This window comes from Salvia hispanica, chromosome 3 (assembly GCF_023119035.1).
Source record: "Salvia hispanica cultivar TCC Black 2014 chromosome 3, UniMelb_Shisp_WGS_1.0, whole genome shotgun sequence".
NCBI lineage: Eukaryota > Viridiplantae > Streptophyta > Magnoliopsida > Lamiales > Lamiaceae > Salvia > Salvia hispanica.
This window is the reverse complement of record NC_062967.1, coordinates 790,910-815,909: the sequence shown is the minus strand read 5'-3', so window position 1 is coordinate 815,909 and position 25,000 is coordinate 790,910. Positions and strand designations below refer to the sequence as shown.

The window sequence follows — 25,000 nt, the reverse complement described above, 5'->3', positions numbered from 1 at the left end:
CCTTGGGAGGAAATTGCTGAAAATGTAAATCCAATTGTTGGTCAGGAGTTGGAGGAGATACTATCTTTGAGTTACATGCACTTGTCTCATCATTTGAGGTCTTGTTTTCTCTTCATGGCAATGTTTCCTGAAGATGAAAATATCCGTGCTTCAAGGCTTATTAGATTATGGGTAGCTGAGGGTTTCTTGAAGCATCATAGTGGATATAGTGAAAGCATAGAAGAAGAGGCAGAGGAGTATTTGGAGGATCTAGTCAAGAGAAATCTTGTAATTGTAAATAGTAAGAAGAGTGATGGAAAAATCAAGTGTTGCGGCCTCCATGATATGGTTCGAGACTTGTGCATAAGGAAAGCGCATGATGAGAAGTTTCTTCATGTTATCCATGGTCATGTCATTCCACAAAGCATGATAAATGAGCGACGCATCAGTTTGAGGCTTTCTAGTATAGCTGACATCTGGTGCCCAACCGCCCATTCCATACTATGCTTCGAACTCCAGAGTTTCCCAAGCTCACCAACCTTTCTAAGACGTTTCAGATTGCTTAGGATATTGGACGCAGTGAGCCAAAGATCAAAAGAACTCCCTTCCCAAGTATTTGAGCTGTATCATTTAAAATATCTTACTTTAGTTTGTTCTTATAATGTTCCCTCACCAATATCTGATCTTGTGAATCTTCAAACCTTAATCATTCTTCCAACTTCAGACATGCCTTCAGCCTCTACCAAGCCTAAAATAATTTATGCAAGGAAAATACATGGAGATTGGGAGGATGTCTCAACTAAGGTATCTTATTTCTATCTGCCATTGGAGATTTGGAGGATGTCTCAATTAAGGCATCTTATTTCCCATTGTCCTTGTATCCTACCTCATCTCCCAGATGGATCAAACCTTCCTCTAGAAAATATCCAAACTCTTGCCTACATAAAAGATGTTGTGTGGACTGAAAAGATCTTGCAAATGATTCCAAATGTCAAAAGATTGGGACTTGTGTACCAAATTTATAGAAGGTGTGACCTCCACTTTCTCAAGCATCTCCATCACCTTCAAAAGTTGGAACTATTTGGGCCTCGCAGTTGTTTTTGGGTGGGGAAGTACAACCTACTTACTTTACCTAGGACACTTAAAAAGTTAACCTTGCAGGGTGGTAAATTTCCTTTTGAAGATATGAGCATTATTGGTTCATTGCCTAATCTGCAAGTGTTTAAGCTAAGAGATCAACCATTTAGTAAAACGTGGGAAACAACTGATGGAGAGTTTCCTCAGCTGAGATATTTGCTAATTGAGAAATCAGGTCTCCAGACCTGGATAACTGAGAGCAGTCACTTTCCGAGACTGAAGCACTTAGTGCTTCGTTTTTGTGAGAGTTTAAGGGAGATTCCACAAGGTATAGGAGAAATACCGACACTAGAATTGATTGAAGTGGATTCTAGTAACAAGTCTATTGTGGAGTCAGCGAAGCAGATAGCTGAGGATCAACAGAGCTATGGAAATTATGATCTTCATGTTCGTGCCTCCTATTTCAGTCTTAATGAGGTTAGATATCTATCTAGCCTAGGATAATTAGTACTACTAATTCTTATGTATATATGTGGAGACACACAAGGTTGGCCTAGAAGATTTGGATTTGCACACATAAATTGAACTGAAGCTCTTCTATTTGTAGCTTTTGTTTCTCCCTTGGTTGGATTTCTACACAAATCCTCTTTCTAAATACATAAGTAAACATTATTATGAGTGTATATTTGTTTGGATTATTACTAGGATTTGACAATAATGACTGATTTGGTTATGTATGGCTTCGACATCTTATGATATTTAGGCAGGTGGATGATTGTCATTAATTCTTTTGCCTAAATGTCTGTCTTTTAGCAAAGTGATGACTTTTTGTATTTTATGCTGAGAAAAATAGAGGCAAATGTATAAACTGAGTAACAAAATACTAAGGGGTTTTTTGGTTTTGTAATAATGTGCTGATAGACACTTCTATCTGCACACTGCAACTGTTTGTTTTTCATGTTTCCGTTTGTTGTAGTAGCATACGGCATGTTTTCTGCAGAGGTGGATCAAGCCCTTGATGGTTAGCTGGTCAATCCGACTCGCAAAATTTGATAGGTGTGCATCGTGATTTTGAGTGTTTTTATCCGCGAATCAACATTATCTTTTTTTCTGGTTTTGATTTTTTTTTTTTTATTTCACCCTTTACTCCAATCTGTAAATTGTTTCTGATGAGGGAAATCAACCAAAGTATTTTTGCGTGGACATACAATGCATTACAAACGTATGATCATTACACTTCAACTAGATCACACACATCTACCACTAGATCGGGTTTGTAGTCGCTACAAGAATAAATGAAGAACCATTATTAATACCTTTCAAGAAGTTGAGTAACATCCAACTGCTAGTCATTTGGTGTATGCTGCAGCATAGAGTGGTGCAAGTTTGTTCCGAATAGTCCTACACCTATGCCTCGGCCACTACTTTCGAGAAACAACAATTGGTGCCCAGTGTACAATGTTATCGAACAACAAATAATTCGAAACCATAACGAAACAGAGAAGGCCAACTTGTTCTATTTCCACTAATAAGCATACATATATATAATTCAAGAATGGCCAAAACTCTGACCTCATGTGAATGGGTTACACAAACATGAAGACCATAATTTCCATAGCTCTCTTGATCCTCCTTTATCTGCTTGGCTGACTTCACAACTGACCATTACGGTGATCCACTTCAATCAGTTCAAGTGTCGGAATTTCTCCTATACCTTCCGGAATCTCCCTCAACATTCGACAAGAACGAAGCACTAGGCACTTGAGTCTGGGGAAGTGGCTGCTCTCAGTTATCCATTGCTGGAGCTCTGAATTCTCAATAAGCAAATATCTTAGATCAGGAAATTCTCCATCAACTGTTTCCCAAGTTTGTCCTCTGCAAGCGTGATCTCGTAGCTTAAGCACTTGAAGATTAGGCAACGAACCAATAACACTAGCATATCTTCCCAAGGGAGTCTCACACCCACCAGGGTCAACTTCTTCAGTGTGCTAGGAAGATTAGGATTTTGCCTCTGCCAATCAAATCCGCGAAAACCATGTACTTTCAACTTTTCAAGTTGATCCAGATGCTTGAGGAGATTGAGGTGAAACTCTGTATTGGTTTCGTACACAAGTCCCAATCTTTTGATGTTTGGAATCATCTGCAAGATGTTTTCATTCCATACAAGATTCTTGATGTATGAAAGAGTTTGGAGATTTTCTAGAGGAGGATTTGATCCATTTGGGGGATGAGGTAGAGTGTAAGGCTGATAGAGTAAAAGGTGCCTTAACTGAGGCATCCTCCAAATTTCCAATGGTAATGAGATATGAGATGAATCACAATCACTTAGCCAGTATCTTTTCCAACTATAAAAGGTTGGAGCAATGAGAGAGGTTGGAAGGATGATCAAGGTTTGAAGATTCATGAGATTACATATGGCTGATGGAATAAAAGAACAAGTTAAAGCAAGATATCTTAAATGAAACAGCTCGAATACCTCTGAAGGGAGTGAAACAGAGTTTTCACTCACGGCATCAAATATCCTAAGCAATCTATAGCATCGTAAAAAGGATGTCACACAAGGAAAGTTCAGAAGATGGAAGTATAAAATGGTGCGGATGGTTGGACCCAAATGTTATTCATATGAGACTGCCCAAATGTAATATGTTGCTCATTTATGAAACTTATGTGCCTCCCATTTGTGACGCCTTGTCGAACAACACTATCACTGACAACACAAACAAACCTCTCATCGTGGGCTTTCTTTATGCACAAGTCTCGTACCATATCATGGAGGCCGCAACACTTGATTTTCCCATCACTCTTCTTACTAGTCACAATTACAAGATTTCTCTCTGACTAGATCCTCCAAATACTCCTCTGCCTCCTCTTCCAAGCTTTTACCTCTATTTTGATGCTTCAAGAAGCCTGAAGCTAACCATAATCTAATAAGCCTTGAAGCACTGATACTTTCATCTTCAGGAAACATTGCCATAAACAGAAAACACGGCCTCAGATGATGAGACAAGTGAGTGTAACTCAAAGATAGTATCTCCTCCAACTCCTGACCAACAATTGGATTTAATACATTTGTGGAAATTTCATCCCAAGAAGATGGATTCTTATCAACTCCAGACAAGAATCCAGCAACCAGGACAACAGCAAGGGGTAGTCCCCCACAACTTCTTGCAATCTTTTTCCCAACTTCTTCCAATTCAGGTGGGCAATTGCTGTCTACAAACACCTTTCCCTTGAGCAAATCCCAACTTTGAGAATCATTCATGAACCTCATCTCATGAGGAGCACTAGAGGAGTTAGGATAAACGGCTACATCCGCTAGCCTTGTGGTTAACATGATTCGACTTCCATTACCATCATCCGGAAATACATTCCTTACATCATCCCAAACCTTTGTGCTCCACACATCATCCATTACCACGAGATACCTCCTACCCTTCAAGTGTCTATACACTTCCACTGCCAACACTGAAACATCAACCATCTCCCCAGACATGTGTTCATGAATCAATTTCATGGAATGTGCAAGGCCTAAAAGAACTTTCCGTGCACTATAATCTTGCGATATTGTAAGCCAAACACGAATATCGAAATGATACATGATCACTGAATCGTCATAAACAGTTCTAGCCAGAGTGGTCTTACCGATTCCACCCATCCCCAAAATGGACACAACTTCGAGTTTGGATGAAAGCCCACAAAGCCGATCCTTTATCGCCATCACATCTTCATTCAAACCAATCGCCACACCGTTGCCAGTAGCTGCAACTCTTGATGCTGATGATGATGAGAGGGAAATAGATGGAGAAAAAGTTTGCTCATCCATCACATCTCCAAGAAATAACCGGAATTTCTCCGTTACGTCTCTGAGAGCTTCTTCAAAATTCAAGCTTGATAGTTTCTTCCTTCCATAATACGATTGCTTCCACGTAAAATGTTCGATGATATCTTCAGCTTCACGAGCTAAATCCCTCAGCTTGTCTTCCCAAGGGTTGGATTTATCTGGATAATCTTTGAGGAAGGTAAGCAAGATGAGGACATACTCATTGATCGATGTAATTTTGTGATTTGCATCGATAGAGAAGCGAGATATGGCGTGATTTGAATTGAGAGCTGTGGTTTGAGCAAGGGAAGCAAGAGCGGCATAAGCTGCCATAACTGTTGGGAGAGATAAAGAGGAAGACAGAGGATTGTGAGAGTTTGAAGAACAGAGGTTATTTCTTTCATCTCCATTTTTAAGAACAGAGGATTGTGTGTTTTCAGTTTCAAGTGTATTTTATTCACTACACTATATAATATTGTGCCACGTGTTAGATTGGGGCTCATGTTTTCTAAATGGAATTTATTTTTAATTACTCAATTATTGAGGCGGCTAAATATACCGTTTTGTTTGACTGTAAGAGATCCTACGTTATTTACTATCCCTCCGTCCCATAAAGATTGTCCAATTTTTCATTTTCATTTGTTCCATAATATTTATTTTATTTTACTTTTTATCATTTTTAGTAGTGGACCTCATATCACACTAACTCATTCTTACTCACACATTATTATAAAATTAATATATAAAAATAGGGTTTAACTAACTTTTTTTAACTCACTTTTCATTACATTTTTTTAAATTCGTGCCGAGTCAAAATGGGACTATCTTCGTGCGACGGAGGAAGTACTATCTATTACTACCAGTAATAGTGTAACATAGAAAAATAGAGAAAAGTGAAACACTATGAATTATGATTATGACTACTGATTTTTTTTCCTAATTTGTTTCTATTTTATTTTTTCCATTTTTATTTATTGATTTTGTTTTTTTACTATTATTATGTCTAGTTATATATACACTTTCAATATCTTGGGTCTCTCTCTCTCTCTCTCTCAGAGACAAACACACACACAAAAAGAGTTCAATTAAAAGACAAACCTTTAGACAAAAAGAGTTCAAATGCAAATTACATACAGAACATCCACCTGAATATCATAAAATGTCCAACCCAAGTTAAATTACTACTACTTGACACAAATAATAAGAGTTCCTTGCATAAAAATCAGTAACACAAGAGCTGCACAAATCCAATCATGCATATCCAAATATTCTAATAATGCCAACCTTGAATGTCTAAACAAGAGCTTCCGCCTGCCTGCCGCAACTGATGCTGCAGCAACCGCTCCCTCAAAGTCTACAATAAGATTACAATTAATTTCAATTATTGGTTATGGAAAAACAAAAAGGCTAGATATAGCTCTAACCTCGAAAAAAGCATATTTTTTGACACGAACATGAAGATCATAATATTTCCATAGCTCTGTTGATCCTCAGCTATCTGCTTTGCTGACTCCCCGAGAGACTCGAAACTAGAATCCACTTCAATCAATTCCAGTGTCGGTATTTCTCCTATACCTTGTGGAATCTCCCTTAAATTCCAACAGTAACTAAGCACAGTATCCTCTCCAACTCTTGAGCAACAGTTGGATTAATTACATTTTCGGAAATTTCCTCCCAAGAAGATGGATTCTTATCAACTTCAGATAGAACCCAGCAACCAGGACAACAGCAAGGGGCAGCCCCCCACAACTTCTAGCGATCCTTTTCCCAACATCTTCCAATTCAGGTGGGCAATCGCTATCTGCAAACACCATTCCATTAAGCAAATCCCAACTTTGAGAATCATTCATGAACCTTATCTCATGAGGAGCACTACTCACGTCAGGATAAACGGCTACATCCTCTAGCATTGTGGTTAACATCATCCGGAAATAGAGACCTTACATCATTCCAAACCTTTGTGCTCCACACATCATCCATTACAATAAGGTACCTCGTACCCTTCAAGTTTTTATACACTTTCTCTGCCAATATTGAAACTTCATCCATCTCTAATCTAGACACATGTTCTTCCATCGGTTTCATCAAATCTACAAGACTTAAAAGAACTTTCTGTGCATTGTAATCTTGAGATATTGTAAGCCAAACACGAATATCAAAATGATACATGATTATCGTCAAAAATAGTTCTGGCCAGAGTGGTCTTACCAATGCCACCCATTCCCAAAATGGGTATGACTTGGAGTTTGGATGATAGCCCCTGACAAAGCCGATCCATTATTTCCATCACATCTCCATCTAAATCAACCACCATTGTTGGCAGTAGGTGCGACTCTTGATGCTGATGAGGGAGAAAGAGATGAGTAAGCAGGCTGCTCGTCCATCACATCTCCAGTAATCAAACAGAATTTTTCCGTTTCATTGCAGAGCTCCTCTTCAAATTTCAATCTTGATGATATTGATTGTTCGATAATAGCTTCAAGTTTACGAGCAACGTCCCTCAGCTTGCCTTCCTAACAGTTGGCTCTCTCTGGATAATCTTCTAGGAATGTTAGCAAGAAGATGGCATACTCGTGGATGGATAAATGCTTCCTTTTGCATTGATAGAGAAGTGAAATATGGCATGATTTGTATCAAGAGCTGTAGTTCGAGCAAGGGAAGCAAGAGCGGAATAAGCTGCCATCTCATGTGGAGGGAGTTGGTGATGCTGATTCTCCCTCTGATTCTTCCTCTGATTCTTGGAAAATCAAAAGGTCCTAGAACTGAAAAAAGGTGATACTCATACATTCAGTAAATAGAGAATAAAGAATAAAGTATAGAAAGTAATAGTGATTTTTTTTAAAATAATTTATTTTGAATAAAGCATCCTGAAAAGGAAGTGTAAATGGAGTAATTGATTGATTCACCAAGAAACAAGAGTGTTTTCCATTCTAAGTTTATTGTAATCATTATAAACTAATTAAGTGGACCGAGTCATATTAATCACCATAGGCAAACAGTTTTTCAACTGTTTGCCGATTTAGATTATTTGGCTCATGTTATTTAAATTAAATTTGTTTTTAAGTTCTCAATAATTTAGGTAGCAATCAACGGATGAGGGATACAGGTACCCCTCTCACACAGGTCACAACTTATAATACTATTTCAGTAATTTACTGAAAAATTATAGCCACGATGAAAAAGACGGGTAGCCAATATTTCAGTGATTTGAGAAATTATAGCCACGATGACAAAGGCGGGTAGCCCTTCCAAAACTCATATATATAAAGGCAACTACTAAAATCAAATACTAAAATAAGCATATTTATGATTGATATGATTGTACCTGTATCGCTCAAATACTAAAATAAAAAATCATATCAATTACTGTATATGATTTTTCATTATTTTTCATATTTGGGAAACCGAATGGGTTCGTATTAATACACTAAGATAAACACAGCTCCCACCAATAAGCACATTTTCATATATATAATTCAAGAATGGCCAAAACTCTGACCTCACGAGAATGGGTTACACGAACATGAAGATCATAATTTCCATAGCTCTCTTGATCCTCCTTTATCTGCTTCGCTGACTCCACAAGAAACTGGTTACTAGAATCCACTTCAATCACTTCAAGTGTTGGAATCTCTCCTATACATCCCGGAATCTCCCTTAACATCTGGCAATGACGAAGCACGAGGTACTTGAGTCTGGGGAAGTGGCTGCTCTCAGTTATCCATTGCTGGAGCACTGATCCAACAATTAGCAAATATCTTAGATCAGGAAATTCTCCATCAACTGTTTCCCAAGTTTCACCTCTGCAAGCGTGATTTCGTAGTTTGAGCACTTGAAGATTAGGCAACGAACCAATCACACTCATATCTTTCCAAGGGAGACCCCCACCCACCAGGGTCAACTTCTTCAGTGTGCTAGGAAAATTAACACTATTCCTCCAATAATTTGTGTAACCAGCTGTTTTCACCTTGAAAAGTTTATCCAGACGTCTGATCTCAAATGTGTAACCAGTTTCTATTACCAACTTTTCAAGTTTATCCAGACGTCTGAGGAGATCGAGGTTAAACTCTACATCGATATCATACACAAGTCCCAACCTTTTGACGTTTGGAATCATCAACAAGACGTTTTCATTCCATACAAGATTCAAGATGTATGAAAGAGTTTGGAGATTTTCTAGAGGAGGATTTGATCCATCTGGGGGATGCGGTAGAGTAACAGCGTGGTGGAGTAAAACGTGCCTTAACTGAGGCATCCTCCAAATTTCCAGTGGCAGTGGGGAATGAGACCATGCATTAGTCTCACCTACCCAGTATCTTCTGTGATCATTGGCTGAAGCAAACCGAGAGGTTGGAAGGATGATCAAGGTTTGAAGATTCATGAGATTAGATATGGTTGATGGAATAGAAGAACAAGTTAAAGCTAGATATCTTAAATCAAACAAATCAAATACCTCTGAAGGGAGTGAAGTAGAGTTTTCACTCATGGCCTCAAATATCCTAAGAAATTTATGGTTTCGTAGAAAGGATGTCACACAAGGAAAGTTCTTAAGATGGAAGTATAGAATGGTGTGGATGGTTGGAGCCCAAATGTTAATCATATCAGAATGCCCAGGAGTAATGTGTTGCCCATTTATGAAACTAATGTGCCTCTCATTTATGGTGCCCTGTCGAACAACTCTATCACTGAGAACACGAATAAACCTCTCATCGTGGGCTTTCCTTATGCAAAACTCTCGTACCATATCATGGAGGCCGCAACACTTTATTTTTCCATTACTCTTCTTACTGTTAGTCACAATAACAAGATTTCTCTTGACTAGATCCTCCAAATACTCCTCCGCCTCCTCTTCCAAGCTTTCCATTTTGATGCATCAAGAAGCCCTCAGCTAACCATAATCTAATAAGCCTTGAAGCACGGATATTTTCATCTTCAGGAAACATTGCCATAAACAGAAAACATGGCCTCAAACGATGAGACAAGTGCTTATAACTTAAAGATAGTATCTCCTCCAACTCTTTACCAACAATTGGATTTAATACATTTTTGGAAATTTCCTCCCAGGAAGATGGATTTTTATCAACACCAGACAGGAATCCAGCAACCAGGACAACAGCAAGCGGTAGTCCCCCACAACTTCTTGCAATCCTTTTCCCAACATCTTCCAATTCAGGTGGGCAATTTCTGTCTTCAAATACTTTTCCCTTGAGCAAATCCCAACTTTGAGAATCATTCATGAAGCTCATCTCATGAGGAGCACTACTCGAGTCAGGATAAACGGCTGGATCTGCTACTCTTGTGGTTAACATGATTCGACTTCCATTAGCATCATCCGGAAATACACTCCTTACATCATCCCAAACCTTTGTGCTCCACACATCATCCATTACAGCAAGATACCTCCTACCCATCAAGTTTTTATACACTTTCTCTTTCCAAGTTGAAATAGGAGTATCATTCATCTCTAATGCAGACATGTCTTTTTCTATCAATTTCATCGAATCTACAAGCCCTAAAAGAACTTTCTGTTCACTGTAATCTTGCGATATTGTAAGCCAAACACGAATATCAAAATGATGCATGATTAATGGATCGTCATAAACGGTTCTAGCCAGAGTGGTCTTACCGATTCCACCCATCCCCAAAATGGGAACAACTTCGAGTTTGGATGAGAGCCCACAAAGGCGATCCTTTATCCCCATCACATCTTCATTCAAACCAATCGCCACACCATCGCCAGTAGCTGCAATCCTTGCTGCTGATGATGATGATGATGAGAGGGAAAGAGATGAGTAAGCAGGTCGCTCTTCCATCACATCTCCGGCAAGTAAACAGAATTTCTCCGTAACATTACTCAACTCCTCTTCAAATTTCAAGCTTGATATTTTCGCCCTTTCATAAAACGACAGCCTCCACAAAAATTGCTCGATGATATCTTCAGCTTCATGAGCTAAATCCCTAAGCTTTCCTTCCCAACGGCTGGCTCTCTCTGGATAATCTTCGAGGAAGGTGAGCAAGAAGACGGCATACTCGAGGATGGATCCAATTTTCTCTTTTGCACCGGTAAAAAAGTGAAATTTGGCATGATTTGTATCAACTGTAGTTTGAGCAAGGGAAGCAAGAGCTGCATAAGCTGCCATAACTCTCTTCACCCTCCCCTCCTCCTCCCTCTCCCTCAAATCCCACTTCCGCAACCCCTTCCTCACCACCACCCACCTCCCCCAAGCCCTCCGCCCCCAATCGCCGCCCCTCCCCAAAATCCACGCCGCAATCAGCCGCACCAAGAAGGAAGAGACCGTCGAGAAGGTCAAGCAAGAGCTCGATTCCTGCCACCTAATCGCCGCCATCAGCTACAAAGGCCTCACCGTCTCCCAATTCCAAGAGCTCCGCACCCAATTGCCCGAAACCACCAAGCTCCTCGTCGCCAAAAATACCCTAGTTTACAAGGCAATCGAGGGCACCAAGTGGGCGGCGCTGAAGCCCTGCATGAAGGGCATGAACGCGTGGCTCTTCGTCCACAGCGAGGAGATCCCGGCCGCGCTGAAGCCGTACCGGACCTTCCAGAGGGAGAAGAAATTGGAGGATAACGACTTCACCGGCGCGGTTTTCGAGGGGAAATTCTACGGGCCCGGTGAGTTCAAGGCGCTCGAGAATTTGCCCACGAGAGCGGAGGTTTATGCCCAGATTTTGGGGTCGATAAAGGGGCCGGCTTCGGCGGTGGTCGGGACGATTCAGGCGCCGGCGAGGGATTTGGTATTAACATTGAAAGCTTATTGCAAGAAATTGGAGGAGGAAGGCCAATGATGGTAATGTAATGGTTTTTTTGTGGGGGGGTTTTGGTTAAAGGGGAATTGTAGCATAATTTGTTTGTATAATTGATGATACATTTGATGGTATTTTGCTTGTTTGAGGTATTATGCGAAATGTGTATGTGATTTTTGGAGATTAGCTATGCTGTATAATGTCAAAAGGTTTGAACTGTTATAGCGTTCGTGTTGCTTTTCTTTGTGATTAGTATGCTGTATGATGTCGAACGATTTGAGCTGTTAGAGTGTTCGATTTAGAACCAATGTTTTATAATGTCGAAACTAGTAGTAATGTTTTATAATGTCGAAACTAATGTAGAATTAATGCTCGAGCTCCATTGGTTCTCCTGTTTTCTTCTGTGAACTTAGCAGCAAGTGTAGTATTGCATAACCATTGTTCTCGCAGAATCTAGCTCTCTTGGTCTCTAAAGTGTAAAGGTTTAGGCGTAGAGAATTCTTTCCTTAGTATACAACATTGCCTAACTCTTTTAGTTCACGTTTACTTAATGATGAACCCCTGTAGTTGTTTGAGTCCTGTGCTGCATTGGCTGAGATCGGGTGAACTTGGTTCGTTTTTCTGCTCTCTATGGCTTAAATGCCTTCCAGATTTTGCATTAATTATCACATTGAGATGTCTGTCTAAGTCTTGGCATCTCTTTTCGAGGGAGGTGCAGAAATTATACATAGGAACGAGCTCAAGAGTTGAGTGTCATCCTGAGTAAACGTAGAAATGTTCATTCTGCAATCTGGGATTATGTTTACCTCATTGGCTGATTAGAATCTTCTGAGCATTTCTGAGCTTGATTTGTAACTTCTTGACGTTAAAAAGTTTATCTCCACCATTCCCATTCACCCTATATACTTCGTCCCGGCTGTGGATCGTGTTCTTGGCCGTTTTTTTTTTCCTGATCCAAGAGCACATTTTTAGTTTCATTAGTTTACTTGTATTACTCATTAGCATTAGCTTACCCTTGTTCTATTGAGTCTGAATCTATAAACTTTCTTGATTCTACCATACTGTTTGATCTTAAACATTGAAGTTCTCTGTTTCTTGATTCTACCGTACTGTTTGATCTTAATTCTTGAAGTTCTCTGTTTCTTACCTCATTCATGGAATTCACCTTTTCTACTAGAAAAAATCACAATCACAGGTGTTTTATTTATAATCGGTTTGTGGGAGTTTCATCGATTACGAGATGGTTTAAGATCCTTGTTGATCCGTTGTAAAGAGGGTGCAACGTCTATGTCAAGATTTTGAGTCCCTTGTGATCAAGTACTTACATTTAGATGAGAATTTTGCAGTTGATTTTTTGTCGTATTATGTCTATACGTAGACAACACGATCGGCTTCCTTGTATCCGGGATTTGTTGCCTATGATAAAGAAAAAAAGGAGTTAAACGATAACTTAAACAACACAATTTTATTAACAACCGATTCAAGTCCAACAACCATAACAATTAAGCTTTGCTTAATGTGATTTCTTAACCATAAATAAACCATTTATGCAAACATTAATTTGGCGTAAATTTATGATAACCCATTTTCTCAATACCCAAAATGCTTGCACAAAAAAGAGAGAAAAAATTAAATTGAAGCTACACAAAGCAAGTGAAAATCGTAGCCACTCCTTTGCCATAACGCGCGGTTTTATGCATTACAAACAAAAGTCGCATTTTTCTCTTCGTTATAAAGCGCGATTTCACACGATTTGACCTACGGTGAAACTTCACCGAACCGGATAGAAAGTTCGCGATTTGTGAATCAAGCACTCTTTATCTTCAACACTTGCACAAATCCATCAGCATTTGCACTTATAGCTTCAAATTCAGCAAAATCAAGACCGAATAAGCTTGAAGAATAGCTTGGCGCCTTCATTGCTTGAGCTCGGGAGAAGGTGGGCGGAGAATTGGGGGAGAAAATGGACGATTATACTCGAGAAATGATGGATTTGAAAACCCTAGTTACGCGTACTCTCGAGAAGAAAGGCGTTCTCGCCAAGATCCGTGTGAGCATTGCCGCTCTCCTTTTGTGTTTATGATTTTTCCTTCCTTTGCCATTTCTGATTTTTTAAATCGCGTGTTAGGGATTTGAATTGCTTGGGCGATCGGGTAAGTTTGAGTGAATTATCGAAGAAAAGTTGTCATTTTGGGTGATTTATGAAAGAAATTGAGTGTAATTGTTGGTTTTTCTGTTGCATGTTATGCTTCTAGATGCTTAATTATGCATTAGGCACTGCATTATGAGCATTTGGTGCATGATTGCATTTCGTATAAGTTTCTTTGTGCACCTATCATGAAAGATTTTGGACTCCCTTGTGAAAGTTCTGTGTTTTCTGGTTTGTTAGGCTGAGCTGAGAGCTAGTGTATTTGAAGCGATCGAAGAAGAGGATAGAGTAATAGAGAAAGACAATGGGCTCCCTCCCGCTCTTCTGGGTAGTTGCAACGATCGTGCAAAGCAGCTCCACAACTCTCCTTCTGGTACATCTTAACATAAAAATGTTCCCTTTCCTTCCGTTGTCATGTACTGATGTATATCCCATCCCTTTGCGGTAGGTTGAAAATATGTACTACTTTGAAATAGAAATCTATAACTATAAGTAAAGTCCTCCCATTTGATGAACTTATGTTTACCTAGAGGCCGAGTATGGCTCTAATAGTGACTCATCTTTTTACTTTGAACGTAAGTACATCACATGTTCAACAGCGTTTAAAGTTTCGTGGGCATTATTTCTCGCATAGGTGCATTTGTAATTTCTGATGCTGTTCTGAGATTTGTGATATAAATCTTGTATTATCTTGTAATTGCAGGAAGACTTCTAACTGCGTTGATATGTGAATATCTAGATTGGGCTCAATTAAACCATACCTTGAAAGTTTACTTACCAGAGTGCAACTTGGTACTGTCCTGGCATATTTTTGCTTGTACTCTTGTTGTGTTGTGAGCTTTGTTTATACAAATTTTTGAACTTTTTTCTGTTTCAGCCAAAGGATTCGTGGAAATCAGAATTAAGAGACTTTAGCAGCAAAAATGGATACGACCTTAATCGCAATGGAGACAGCGGACCTTTGCTTTTGGACGTTCTTGAGGGATTCTTGAAGTATGAGGTATGATGGAATCTGTTTCTTATGATTTTTATATAAGCAAAGTAGCAAACTGAAAATCCTACAAATGCTCTATCCATTGGCTGAAGATATTAACTAGAGGTGTTAGCTTGCAGTTGTTGTGGTAATGTAGCTGATGAGTGTTGCTGATTGTAATCTCAATTTTAATATGTGCTGTTGCAGAATTTGTCCCAAGGAAGGGGAAACAACAGGAGATCGACTAACCCAGATACCGACTCTCTATCAAACATTGATCCTAGAAACCCGAGGAGGACTTCACCAGCATCTGCAGCTGGCGGTTTACCTCCATTAGTAAGGTTTGTTGTGAATAAATAATTTCACTGCCACACTTTTTTGTAACTTAATTTGAAGTTTCATTTCATAACATCTTCTTTGTGCTCATTTCAGGGGTCTTCCTTCTTCACAAGCGTCCGGTAAGTAGCTAAAGTATCTGAACTCAGTTCTGCAAAACCATATAATGTGATGCACCTTCTAACTCTCCAATTTTTAGATCGTCGAGCTGGGTCATCTACATCTGGCTATAGGAAAGAAGAATACAGTTGGAGATATGATAACGATGAACTCCCAGATGATGTACACCGAGCCTCAGCTGCACTAGAAAATCTGCAGTTGGATAGAAAAGCTCGAAATTTAACCAGCTCATGGAGGTTTGTTTCTGAACGTTGACCTTATGTCTCTTTACACCATCCTAAAGATCCTTGAATTGGGTTTTGAAATTTTACTACTACTATAGTGTTTACTTTCTACTGGATCCTGCTAGTGTTTCACTCTCGTGTAGTGCCAATGGAATCCTTAGGTTACAACATACAAAAAATCGATAAATGTAGTACCCGTAGCAGTCTTGTATGCAATAACATTTTCTAAACCCTCAGCCTTATTATTCAAGAGAATTGGGCCTTCAAAACAGAACATGTTAACACATACAATTGAGCCTTCTCATCCATTGATTTTATTGTGTGTTACTGCTATGGAATACGAGATTGATTCATTCATTTGGTGGCAGGCATGCTGGTGATGGAATGTCGGATGAAACCAGCTGAACAAACCACATAGCTGCTCGATCTTTGACATAGTCCTTTTACGTTTTTTGCTGCTCCAACAATGTAACAAGGTGATTCTATGTAAGATCAATATGTGTATTTTGTTCTTTCTTTTCCTGTTACCATAAAAATCTTAATCCTAAGTCTGGTTTCTTCTTATTACACTTCTTTCCCTTGTCCCTCTTCGTCGTTAATATTGTTAGTCTCATGATTATGATCATGTAGGGTGTGCTAATTGTATAACTGATTATTGTTTAAGCTAATGTAAGGCCTATTTCTAAGTTGCTCTTAGCTAATGTATAGGACGGTTTTTGGCCATGCTGATCGACTGCTTTGGTCAACAAAAATCCACCCTTCTTGTTGAAACTTGAATCTTAGGAATCTTTGGGAAACTGTGTACATGTACTGTAGTAAACCATTGATTGTGCGACACGTGCTAGTCGGACCGACCATTTTCCATGAAATTTTGTGGGTCCGAACTTTCACGCATCGCACAATCAGCGTGTGATAATTCTCGGTTTAAGGTTCTCTGGTCATTGCTATAAATAATTGAGTGTATCTACTAGAGTATATATGCAGTGGAGTTTTTAAAAAATTACATACTAATAAATTTGAAACTTTGCTCAGTTCATGTTATCAAGCACATGGGTGTGCTCGCAGGTGCTTGCCGTATTTCTTAAAGCCTCTTGAAAATACCGAGCACATAGGTGTGCTCGATGGAGGTTCTCGCTACATCCAAACACATGGAAGGTGGTAGCCTTACCGAGCACTTTGGTGCTCGGTAAATAGCCTTTTTTGTAGTGAAAGAAAAACTTTCATGCAAATGAAATATAATTATTTTTATAAGACGAACCAAAATAGAAAAAAAAAGATTATTTTTATAGGATGGAGGGAATAGTAAATAACCTAATAATAACTTACATATGTACTACTATGCTTTTAGTTATAACAAATAAATTTCATTAAAATTATAAATCAACTTTATTTAATTATCGCCATTAATATCCATTACTACTGCTTTTCTTAACTATTCAAATTTACAATTACAATTCATTGTATTAGAAGTACTATATATAATTTTCAGAATACTTAAAAGTTAGCACATCAAAATTTTCGTATCTATAGTGTTTTCGTGTTGCTCATTTTCTTCTAATGGGGACAAAAATAGGTAGTGGGACATGTTTGATTATACATGTGTGGCGAAGAAAAGATCACGCGTCGCCCAATCAACAAGTTGGACTAAATATCAAGGAATAGTCCTCTTCATTTTTCTCTAAATATCAACATCTCCACTTGTATAAATTCATAATTTTGATTTCTTACCTCTTTAATGGAAGAAATACCAAACAAACTGAGGCTGTATGGAACTGAGGCAAGCCCTTATGTTCGTAGAGTAATATGGGCTCTCAAAATTAAAGGTATTGAGTATGACTTTGTCCAAGAAGATCTTTCCAACAAGAGTCCTTCCCTTCTACGCTACAATCCCATCAACAAGACGGTTCCGGTGCTCGTCCACGCCGGAAAGGCCATCGCAGAGTCGGTTGTGATACTCGAATACATCGAGGAAACATGGCCCGACCCTACACCCTTGCTCCCCGAACATCCTTACGAGAGAGCCATGGCTCGTTTCTGGATCGCCTACGGAGATCAAAAGGTAAATCAGGCTCCACTAAAAAAAATTTATTCCCTCCGTCCACAAATAGTATGAACTATTTCCTTTTTCGTCCGTTCCTGAAAAATATATACTTTCTAATTCTAGAAATTCAAACAACATATTAACCCCTACACATCATTTTATTTATAACTTATATCATTATCATAACAACTTATTTCATTACAATAATATGAACCTCACTCTCCACTAACATTATTTTCACTACTCTTTCTCTCTCTTACTTTTCTCCTTATTTATTAAAACTCGTGCCGAACCCATTGTTCATACTCTTTGGAAATGGAGGGAGTATCATTTAAGGACACATAAATTGAGACATTATGACTAGTGTTTTGAACTTTTTTTAAAATAACCATCATTAAGGACACAAAAGAAAGCATCCCTAAATTGAGGACAAATTATCAACAATAAGGACATTTTAGTTGGGACATCAATAATAAGGATACTTTATGAAGCATTGATGGTATAGTTAGACACACAAATTAACGTCCTTACTACAATTAATTAAAAAGCATCATTAGCCATTTTTTTGTTGTAGTGCTCATCTCTTTTCTTGTTTTGGTTTGGAGAGAATTGTGATACTCCCTCCGTTCGCCATTAGGAGTCCCATTCATGGGCGGCACGAGTTTTAATAAATGTTAAGAAAAGTGAGTGGAAAAAAATCAGTGGAATAGGGGTCCCACTTGTTTATATTAGTTTTAAATGAAATGTGAGTGTAATGAGTTAGTGGAAGGTGTGACCCTATTACCATTTATGGCATAAGTGAACTGGGACTCCTATTCGCGAACGGACTAAAATGGAAAAATGGGACTCCTATTCGCGGACAGAGGGAGTACGTTGTAATCTCTTTCTTGATCATGCACGCAGCAACATCACGTATTTCACAGCTTCCTTGCGTGCTCGGAGGAGGGTAAAGAGAAGGCGGCGAAAGACCTGATGGAAATGTTGAAGATCGTTCAAGATGAGGCTTTAGGAGATCAAAAGTTCTTTGGTGGTAACACGCTTAGTTTGGTGGACTTGTGTTACGGTTGGCTTACCTCGTTGAAGTACGTGGAACGAGTCGTGGGCGTGCGGGTGCTGGAGCCCACGACTCTTCCAAAGCTGCACCGGTGGATGCAGGATTTCTCGGAAGAGCCTCTGGTTAAGGAGAATCTTCCAGACTTGGAGGCGAAGTTGCCAGAGCTCGAAACCTTAAGGAAGCATCTTATGTCGACAAACAAGTGATGGGAGTCTTGGATAACACTTCAAGAGTCGTAAGTAATTGTTTTCTATAATTCTTAAATCTTGCTCTATGTCTTGCATATTTCATTTATTTTGATAATAAACACTACTTAGATCCAAACACACACTAAGCATATTTCGAATGAACAAGTGGTGCAACCAAAATAAATCAACAATATCAAGTAATCAAGGCAAGAATCAATCAAATTGATATCATCCATAATTAGAGTTGAATTAAGAAAGGAAAAGATAAAAAATTTATAATGTTTGATTGTATTCCATATGCTCCCTCTTGTCTTGTAATAGGAGATCTATTTGGTTATGGCACAGATTTTAAGAAATATAAAGAAAAGTGGGTTGAATAAGTTAGTAGAATATGAGTCTCACTTATATTATGGAGTTATAAAAAAATGTGAGTGGAATGTGAAACCTACTTACCATTTATGGTAAAAGTGAAATATGACTCTTATTGTGGATGAGCCGAAATGGCAAAACGTGACTCTTATTGTGGAATAGAGGGAGTATATAATAGGAACTAGTCCTATATATATATTTGATGTAATAGTGTAGAATCATTCAAGCATGTTACAATATAGTCTTTACCGTTCCGATCATGCATTAGTCTTTTATATTTCGCATTAAACCAAAAAAAAAAAAAAAAACCCACCAAAACTATGAAGGGAGCCTATATCCCGATTTGTGGTGGATATATTTCAGTAAAAAAAAAAACAATCTAGTTCAAATCTTGGATCTTTGCAGGTTAGAGGTAGTTACCTTTCCAGAAATCCACAACAAACCAACCCCTCAAGATCTAAATATCAACCATCTGACGACATCTTGCTATCTCCCGGAAGTGCACTGATCTCCTCACCTATTTGAAGGCTGATACGAATATATCTTCAGAATATCCACATATCTTTATTATTCTATATATTATTGATTTAGCATATCTTTCCTATTATCTTGATAATTGAGTTAGGTTATTTCTATTATAAATAGGAGTGTTTGTTATTCCTTTCAATCAATGAAGAAATATTATAAACTTATTTTCCATTTTAGCGATTTACTTATATGTTCATCTTTGTTCTTGGTTTGATCGACGGGCCCTCTGAAATTCGATGCGGTTATGATTGAGGACAATAAAGCCAATGATGGTGGTGATCAACCCATGGATGCTGCTTATCAGTCTATTAAATATGGAGAAGACACTCCTAATTTTATTATTTTTCATGTAAGATAAAAATGACTTTGAAATTTCAACTTTCAACTTACAAGAGAATTTTATTTTATTGAAAATTTGTTCCCTCTTCTGGGAACATCCCTTTTTCTATTAAGTACTACCTTCGTCCACGAAAATTTGTCCCACTATTTCATTTCCGTCCGTCCTAAAATTTGTTCCGTTTCACTTTTACCATTTTTGGTAGTGGACCCCATATTCCACTAACTCATTCCTACTCACATTTTATTATAAAACTAATACTTTAAAAGTAGGACTCACATCCCACCAACTTTTTCAATTCACTTTCCATTAGATTTCTTAAAACCCGTGCCCGGTCAAACCGGGACGAATTTTCGTGGACGGAGGTAGTATCAAAAGTGTGAGCTTTTAACAAAAAGATTAATCTTTTTTAATTTAGGCGTGCAATTATTCTAGGAATAAAGGAAAAGAATATTCTACCTTTTTCTATTAGATGTGTAAATATTCTACCAATGAGATTAGTTTAGAGGAAAAAGACATTTATTTCCAATTGGTAGCGCAAACATCCTATCAAGATTATGTCAGCCGAAATTTATAGAATATGTCATTGTTGTAATAATTTATTTTCCATCCTTTTATAATTAACAAGTATTACCACCACCCGTGGCACGGGTCATACGATAATTTTCATTTATTGAATACTCCTAATTTGAAATAGTTAAACAGAACTAAGAAAGTAATATCATTATATACACTTTAAAGGAAATGTATTACAAATATGATTAATAATTTTACTGTACAAATAATTATATCTATAAATATTCATTACAACAATTTAATTACACACAATAAATTTGATTTACAAATCAATAAAATTAAAAAAATATACCTTTAAAGTCTAAAATATAGTAAGTATTATTATAATGACTAAACTACTTCGGCACAATCCGAAAGGAATAAAAAAAATTGCTACTCCCTCAACCACTTATCATCTTTTTCCTCCAATTTTAACATGCATTACATCGATAAAATCGCCACATGCTACAACACTCAGGATCTAAGCTGAATTAGGCACAACCAGAACCACGCTCCACCAGATACATAGAAAATATACAAATTACACGGAAATGGCTTCCGACTTCCAATTCCTTAAAAAATTTGGGGAATCAACAAAACAAAATGATTCTGACACAAATTCGGAGCCGGATTTGAAAAATGCAGCTGCACACGACCAAAATTAGCTGAAGATTATGCTGCAATTCAACATGCACATTTACGCAGACAGATTAACGGAATACTACCTGTGAATCGACGATTCACTGCGCAACGAACGCCGGAGGGAAATGGAAATCAGTATCCAGAAATCCAGAAATGCAAATTCGTTCGGTTGAGATAGAGAAAATTGAGTAGGAGAGAGATGGGGGATTAATAATGAGTCAAAGGAGCAGTGAGAGGCTTTGGAGTTCACGAGAGCACAGTGAATCACTGATAACAGAGCACTCAGAAAAGTGAGAGAAAGGTGTGATTTATGATGCACCATTGTAGTGCACCATGTTGTTCTCCGGTAATGGTCGTAGGACGGCTCGGGCCAAAAGCTGTTCTCAGCTTAAGCGTACGTATAGGACGGCTGGCCCCTCAAGCCGTCCTCAGCGTAAAATGCCGTAATGTGTAGGGTGTCGAATCTGCCGGCACACTCTAGTACTGCACTTCTGTCACAGGGGCCAGATATTGCCACCTTACCATAGGAATCGATTCCACTTCTCCTAGGGTTTCTAAAATGGCTGAGCAGACTATCAATGGCAATTTCTCATCCCGGAAGCCTCTTATTGATATCAACCATACAAACCTATAGCCAAATAAAATCAATAATCACGCAGAAAATGTAAAATTGTTGAGAAAACTGTTCTTATCAATTTTACATGTTTTGTGCGTGATTACTGATTTTATTTAGTTGTAGGTTTGTAAGGTTGATAACAATAAGAAGATTCCGGGATGGGAAATTGTCATTGATCGTCTGCTCAGCAATTTTAGAAACCTTAGGAGGACTAGAATTGATTCCTACGGTACGGTGGCAATATCTAGGCCCTGCGACAGAAGTGAAGTCCTCAAGTGTGCCGGCAGATTCGACACCCTACTCATTACAACATTTTACGCTGAGGACAGCTTGAGGGGCCAACCGTCGTATACGTACGCTTACACTTAGAACAGCCTTTGGCCCGAGCCGTCCTACGACCATTACCCGGAGAATGTGCACTACAACATGCCCTTCCATGAATATGGAGCCTTCCATTACTAAGTCGTCATCTAAACCCTAAGCCGCAACGCATAAGGCGTCCTCCAGCACGCTTCAACGACTATGTTGGTAGTTAGTTATGTATCTAGTTAGTCAATCAGTTACTAATGTAATAGGTTAGTGAGTCGAGCGTATTTATAAGCTCTATCTCGGGTTTTCTTTGTGGTTCTTTCCCGAGAGATAGGAGGTCGAACCGCCCTAGGGTCCTAGACTATAAAAAGGGAAACTTGTCAACGTAGCGTATCTATTATGAATGATAAGCTTATTCCCACAATTATCTTTTCTTATTTTCTCTCTCAAAGTTCAATCAACTGTCTTACGGAGAAGACCTCTGCACACAGTCCGTATTTGGGTCGTCGAGTTCTATCTTCGTTGATCCAGCTCTCTGATACGATCACCATCGTATCAGGCGGGGTCCGGACTTTCACTTATTGCACAATCAATGCGGGAGAATTCCCAGTTTAAGGTTCTCTGCTCATTAATAACTACTCCCTCCGTCCACGAATAGGAGTCTCATTTCTATCCGGCACGGGTTTTAAGAAATGTTAAGAAAAGTGAGTGGAAGAAAGTTAGTGGAATAGGGTCCCACTTGTATATAATAGTTTTAAATGATATGTGAGTGGAATGAGTTGGTGGAATGTGGGGTCTTTTTACTATTTAAGGTAATTATGTACCGGGACTCCTATTTGTGGACGGACCAAAATGGAAAAACGGGACTCCTATTCGTGGACGGAGGGAGTAACTACTACTCTTAAATGGAGTATTTGAAAAGTTACATTAATTTTGCTCAGTTCATATGGTAGATTACCCAATGAGTTGAATTGAGAAGTTGATGAGACTTTCATTTATTGTTTTAAATATGTTTACTTTGTTCCATTGTGAATAATCAAGGGAGTAATATAAAAATAAAGAATGACTTCTAAAGGTCAAATTCCATTTTATAAAGAAAATTTTGTTTAGAATTGAAAATCTGCTTCCCCTTCAAGTTGCCCAACAATCGAGAATATCCCTTTTTTTCTATTAGTAGTGTTGATTGTCTCTATTAAAATATGAGCTTTAAACAAAAGGATTAAGTCTCTTTTAATTACGAGTGCAATTATTCTAGGAATCGAGGAAACGAATGTTCTCTTCTTTTTTTCCTATTAGAAGTGTAATTATTCTATCAATGAGATTGGTCTTAGAGAAAAAGACATTCTATTTTCAATTGGTAGCATAAAAATCCAATAAAGATTATAAATATATAGAATATCTGTATTAAAATATAAATTCAAAATTTTTCATGATGTAATAAATCATATTCAATCCATTTATAATTGATAGTTCTATTTTTTATTTTAGTTCAAACATAAAATTAGTCTTTGAGTCTGAAAGGTATAGGACAAATCTCCCATATAAAATTTGTTCAAATTTATCAATTAAATAATACCGTTTTTCTATAAATAAATAACATTGTTTAATTCAACGACCAAGACAGGTAATACTTCCTTCGTCCCGTTTAAAATGACACGTTTTCTTTTTTAATTTGTCCCAGCTAAAACTTTCTCTCTCTAATTAATAAGTACTACACTATTTTTTTCCCTCTTATTAGAATATTCATCTTTCTTTCTATCTCTATTTTAATACTTACACCCACATTTTCTCTCCTCAATTAAACACTTTAACCAATAACTCCTAAAATTTTATACCGGCTAAGGAATATGTCATTTTAGCCGGTACGGAGAGAGTATTAGACAAGCCTCCAATATCAAATTACAAAATGAGCAAAAACTTTCAAAATGGGTAATCGAGACAAAATCTAAATTCCAATGATTTTTATATAATTTTCAATATTTTGGATGATACCAAAATTTGAGAAAACTACTGATTTTCTGATAAATTGACATTATTTAGAAAATCAAAAATAAAATACTACATGAAATTATAACAAATTTAGGGGTGAGCATTTGGGTTTCGGTTCGGTTTTTTTGCCAAAATCGAACCAAACCCGAAAAACCGAATTTAGTTCAAAATTCAAACTGAATCGAACCGAAAAATCGAAAACTGAAAAACCGACAACCGAACTTCAAAAACCGAACAAAACTGAAAAACCAAAATTTTCAAAAAAACCGAAAAACCCAAAAAAATAGTATATATTAATATTTATATAATTTAATTTATTTTATATATACTAATAGAATATAAATATGTATAATATAAATTAAGGTTTGTGTTAAAATGACAACCCCTCTTAAAATGACAACGTGACACCGCTTATACAGCAATATTATAAACCATACACAACAATATTACAAACACTACACAGCAATCTATAGATTGTTGTATAGTGTGTCGGATATTGTTGTTCAAGAAAAATTGTTGTTTAAAGACAAAGCACATTCTTTGCCCGTCTTTTTCCAGATTTTTTTTTGCCACGTGGCAGCTTATTATTCGTCCACGGGTACAAATGATTCACTAGAAATGATGGTATGGTGTTATTTTAAGAGGTGGTGGCACCCTAACATGCCCCTATAAATTAATAAAATATATATAATAAATTAATAAATTAATTCCGGTTCGGTTCCGTTCGAATATTCGATTTTCGGTTTTTTTTCTCACACGAAACAAATTAACAAAAAATATCCTATTCAAAAAGGCAATAATTAAAAAGCACGTGTTTTTCTGAAAATCGCCCGTGCCTCAATTTCGGTCGCTTTCCATCGTCAACCTCACCTCCGTCTCCCCAACTCCAATCATCCATCCCTCTCTCTCTAAATCGCACCGCATAATTCGTT

General features: G+C 37.8%; 8 protein-coding genes across 8 annotated transcripts in view; 5 read left to right on the top strand and 3 right to left on the bottom strand.

The window, feature by feature from the left end:
- LOC125214438 (putative late blight resistance protein homolog R1B-16) overlaps positions 1–2,082 on the top strand; it is a 5,697-nt gene extending 3,615 nt beyond the window's left edge. The window contains exons 2-4 of the mRNA XM_048115460.1: positions 46–591; positions 1,141–1,533; positions 1,978–2,082. Coding sequence (XP_047971417.1) covers positions 46–591; positions 1,141–1,533; positions 1,978–2,082 — 1,044 coding nt within the window. The remainder of the gene's footprint in view (positions 1–45; positions 592–1,140; positions 1,534–1,977) is intronic.
- A 1,783-nt stretch (positions 2,083–3,865) lies between these two features.
- LOC125214420 (late blight resistance protein R1-A-like) lies at positions 3,866–6,518 on the bottom strand. Its single transcript, XM_048115443.1, has 3 exons — positions 6,301–6,518; positions 6,161–6,230; positions 3,866–5,211 (listed from the first exon to the last, which is right to left on the bottom strand). The coding sequence occupies exon 3, from the start codon at positions 5,207–5,209 to the stop codon at positions 3,866–3,868; it is 1,344 nt and encodes a 447-aa protein (XP_047971400.1). The 5' UTR covers positions 5,210–5,211; positions 6,161–6,230; positions 6,301–6,518.
- A 689-nt stretch (positions 6,519–7,207) lies between these two features.
- On the bottom strand, positions 7,208–11,016 carry LOC125214414 (putative late blight resistance protein homolog R1B-16). Its single transcript, XM_048115431.1, has 2 exons — positions 8,376–11,016; positions 7,208–7,638 (listed from the first exon to the last, which is right to left on the bottom strand). Exon 1 carries the CDS (start codon positions 11,014–11,016, stop codon positions 9,667–9,669), a length of 1,350 nt encoding a protein of 449 aa, XP_047971388.1. The 3' UTR covers positions 7,208–7,638; positions 8,376–9,666.
- LOC125214417 (putative late blight resistance protein homolog R1B-16) lies at positions 8,340–9,620 on the bottom strand. Its single transcript, XM_048115438.1, has one exon. It carries the CDS (start codon positions 9,618–9,620, stop codon positions 8,340–8,342), a length of 1,281 nt encoding a protein of 426 aa, XP_047971395.1.
- Positions 11,015–11,860, top strand: LOC125214409 (50S ribosomal protein L10, chloroplastic; the record flags this gene model as incomplete). The annotated part of the gene is made up of 1 exon (XM_048115426.1): positions 11,015–11,860. A coding segment is annotated over one exon (666 nt), but the record flags the coding sequence as incomplete, so codon positions are not given.
- A 1,538-nt stretch (positions 11,861–13,398) lies between these two features.
- LOC125214282 (protein TONNEAU 1a-like) lies at positions 13,399–16,009 on the top strand. The gene is made up of 8 exons (XM_048115226.1): positions 13,399–13,688; positions 14,028–14,160; positions 14,491–14,579; positions 14,665–14,787; positions 14,968–15,101; positions 15,193–15,218; positions 15,296–15,452; positions 15,809–16,009. The coding sequence occupies exons 1-8, from the start codon at positions 13,602–13,604 to the stop codon at positions 15,843–15,845; spliced, it is 786 nt and encodes a 261-aa protein (XP_047971183.1). The 5' UTR covers positions 13,399–13,601; the 3' UTR covers positions 15,846–16,009.
- Positions 16,010–17,136: 1,127 nt separating this feature from the next.
- On the top strand, positions 17,137–19,784 carry LOC125214283 (glutathione transferase GST 23-like). The gene is made up of 3 exons (XM_048115227.1): positions 17,137–17,499; positions 18,385–18,770; positions 19,498–19,784. Exons 1-2 carry the CDS (start codon positions 17,176–17,178, stop codon positions 18,739–18,741), a joined length of 681 nt encoding a protein of 226 aa, XP_047971184.1. The 5' UTR covers positions 17,137–17,175; the 3' UTR covers positions 18,742–18,770; positions 19,498–19,784.
- Positions 19,785–24,908: 5,124 nt separating this feature from the next.
- The window catches only part of LOC125214431 (probable adenylate kinase 6, chloroplastic), a 2,680-nt gene continuing 2,588 nt past the window's right edge, over positions 24,909–25,000 (top strand). The window contains exon 1 of the mRNA XM_048115456.1: positions 24,909–25,000. The gene's annotated coding sequence lies outside the window, so the exon portion shown is untranslated.

Bases quoted from the DNA above. Each gene is read 5' to 3' on its own strand.
- LOC125214282 (XM_048115226.1), top strand. From the start codon at position 13,602: ATGGACGATTATACTCGAGAAATGATGGATTTGAAAACCCTAGTTACG. The intron at 14,580-14,664 runs GTACTGTCCTGG...TTTCTGTTTCAG, and splicing joins ACTTACCAGAGTGCAACTTG to CCAAAGGATTCGTGGAAATC. The intron at 15,102-15,192 runs GTTTGTTGTGAA...TGCTCATTTCAG, and splicing joins GGTTTACCTCCATTAGTAAG to GGGTCTTCCTTCTTCACAAG.
- LOC125214414 (XM_048115431.1), bottom strand. From the start codon at position 11,016: ATGGCAGCTTATGCAGCTCTTGCTTCCCTTGCTCAAACTACAGTTGAT.
- LOC125214417 (XM_048115438.1), bottom strand. From the start codon at position 9,620: ATGGTACGAGAGTTTTGCATAAGGAAAGCCCACGATGAGAGGTTTATT.
- LOC125214283 (XM_048115227.1), top strand. From the start codon at position 17,176: ATGGAAGAAATACCAAACAAACTGAGGCTGTATGGAACTGAGGCAAGC. The intron at 17,500-18,384 runs GTAAATCAGGCT...TCATGCACGCAG, and splicing joins TCGCCTACGGAGATCAAAAG to CAACATCACGTATTTCACAG.
- LOC125214420 (XM_048115443.1), bottom strand. From the start codon at position 5,209: ATGGCAGCTTATGCCGCTCTTGCTTCCCTTGCTCAAACCACAGCTCTC.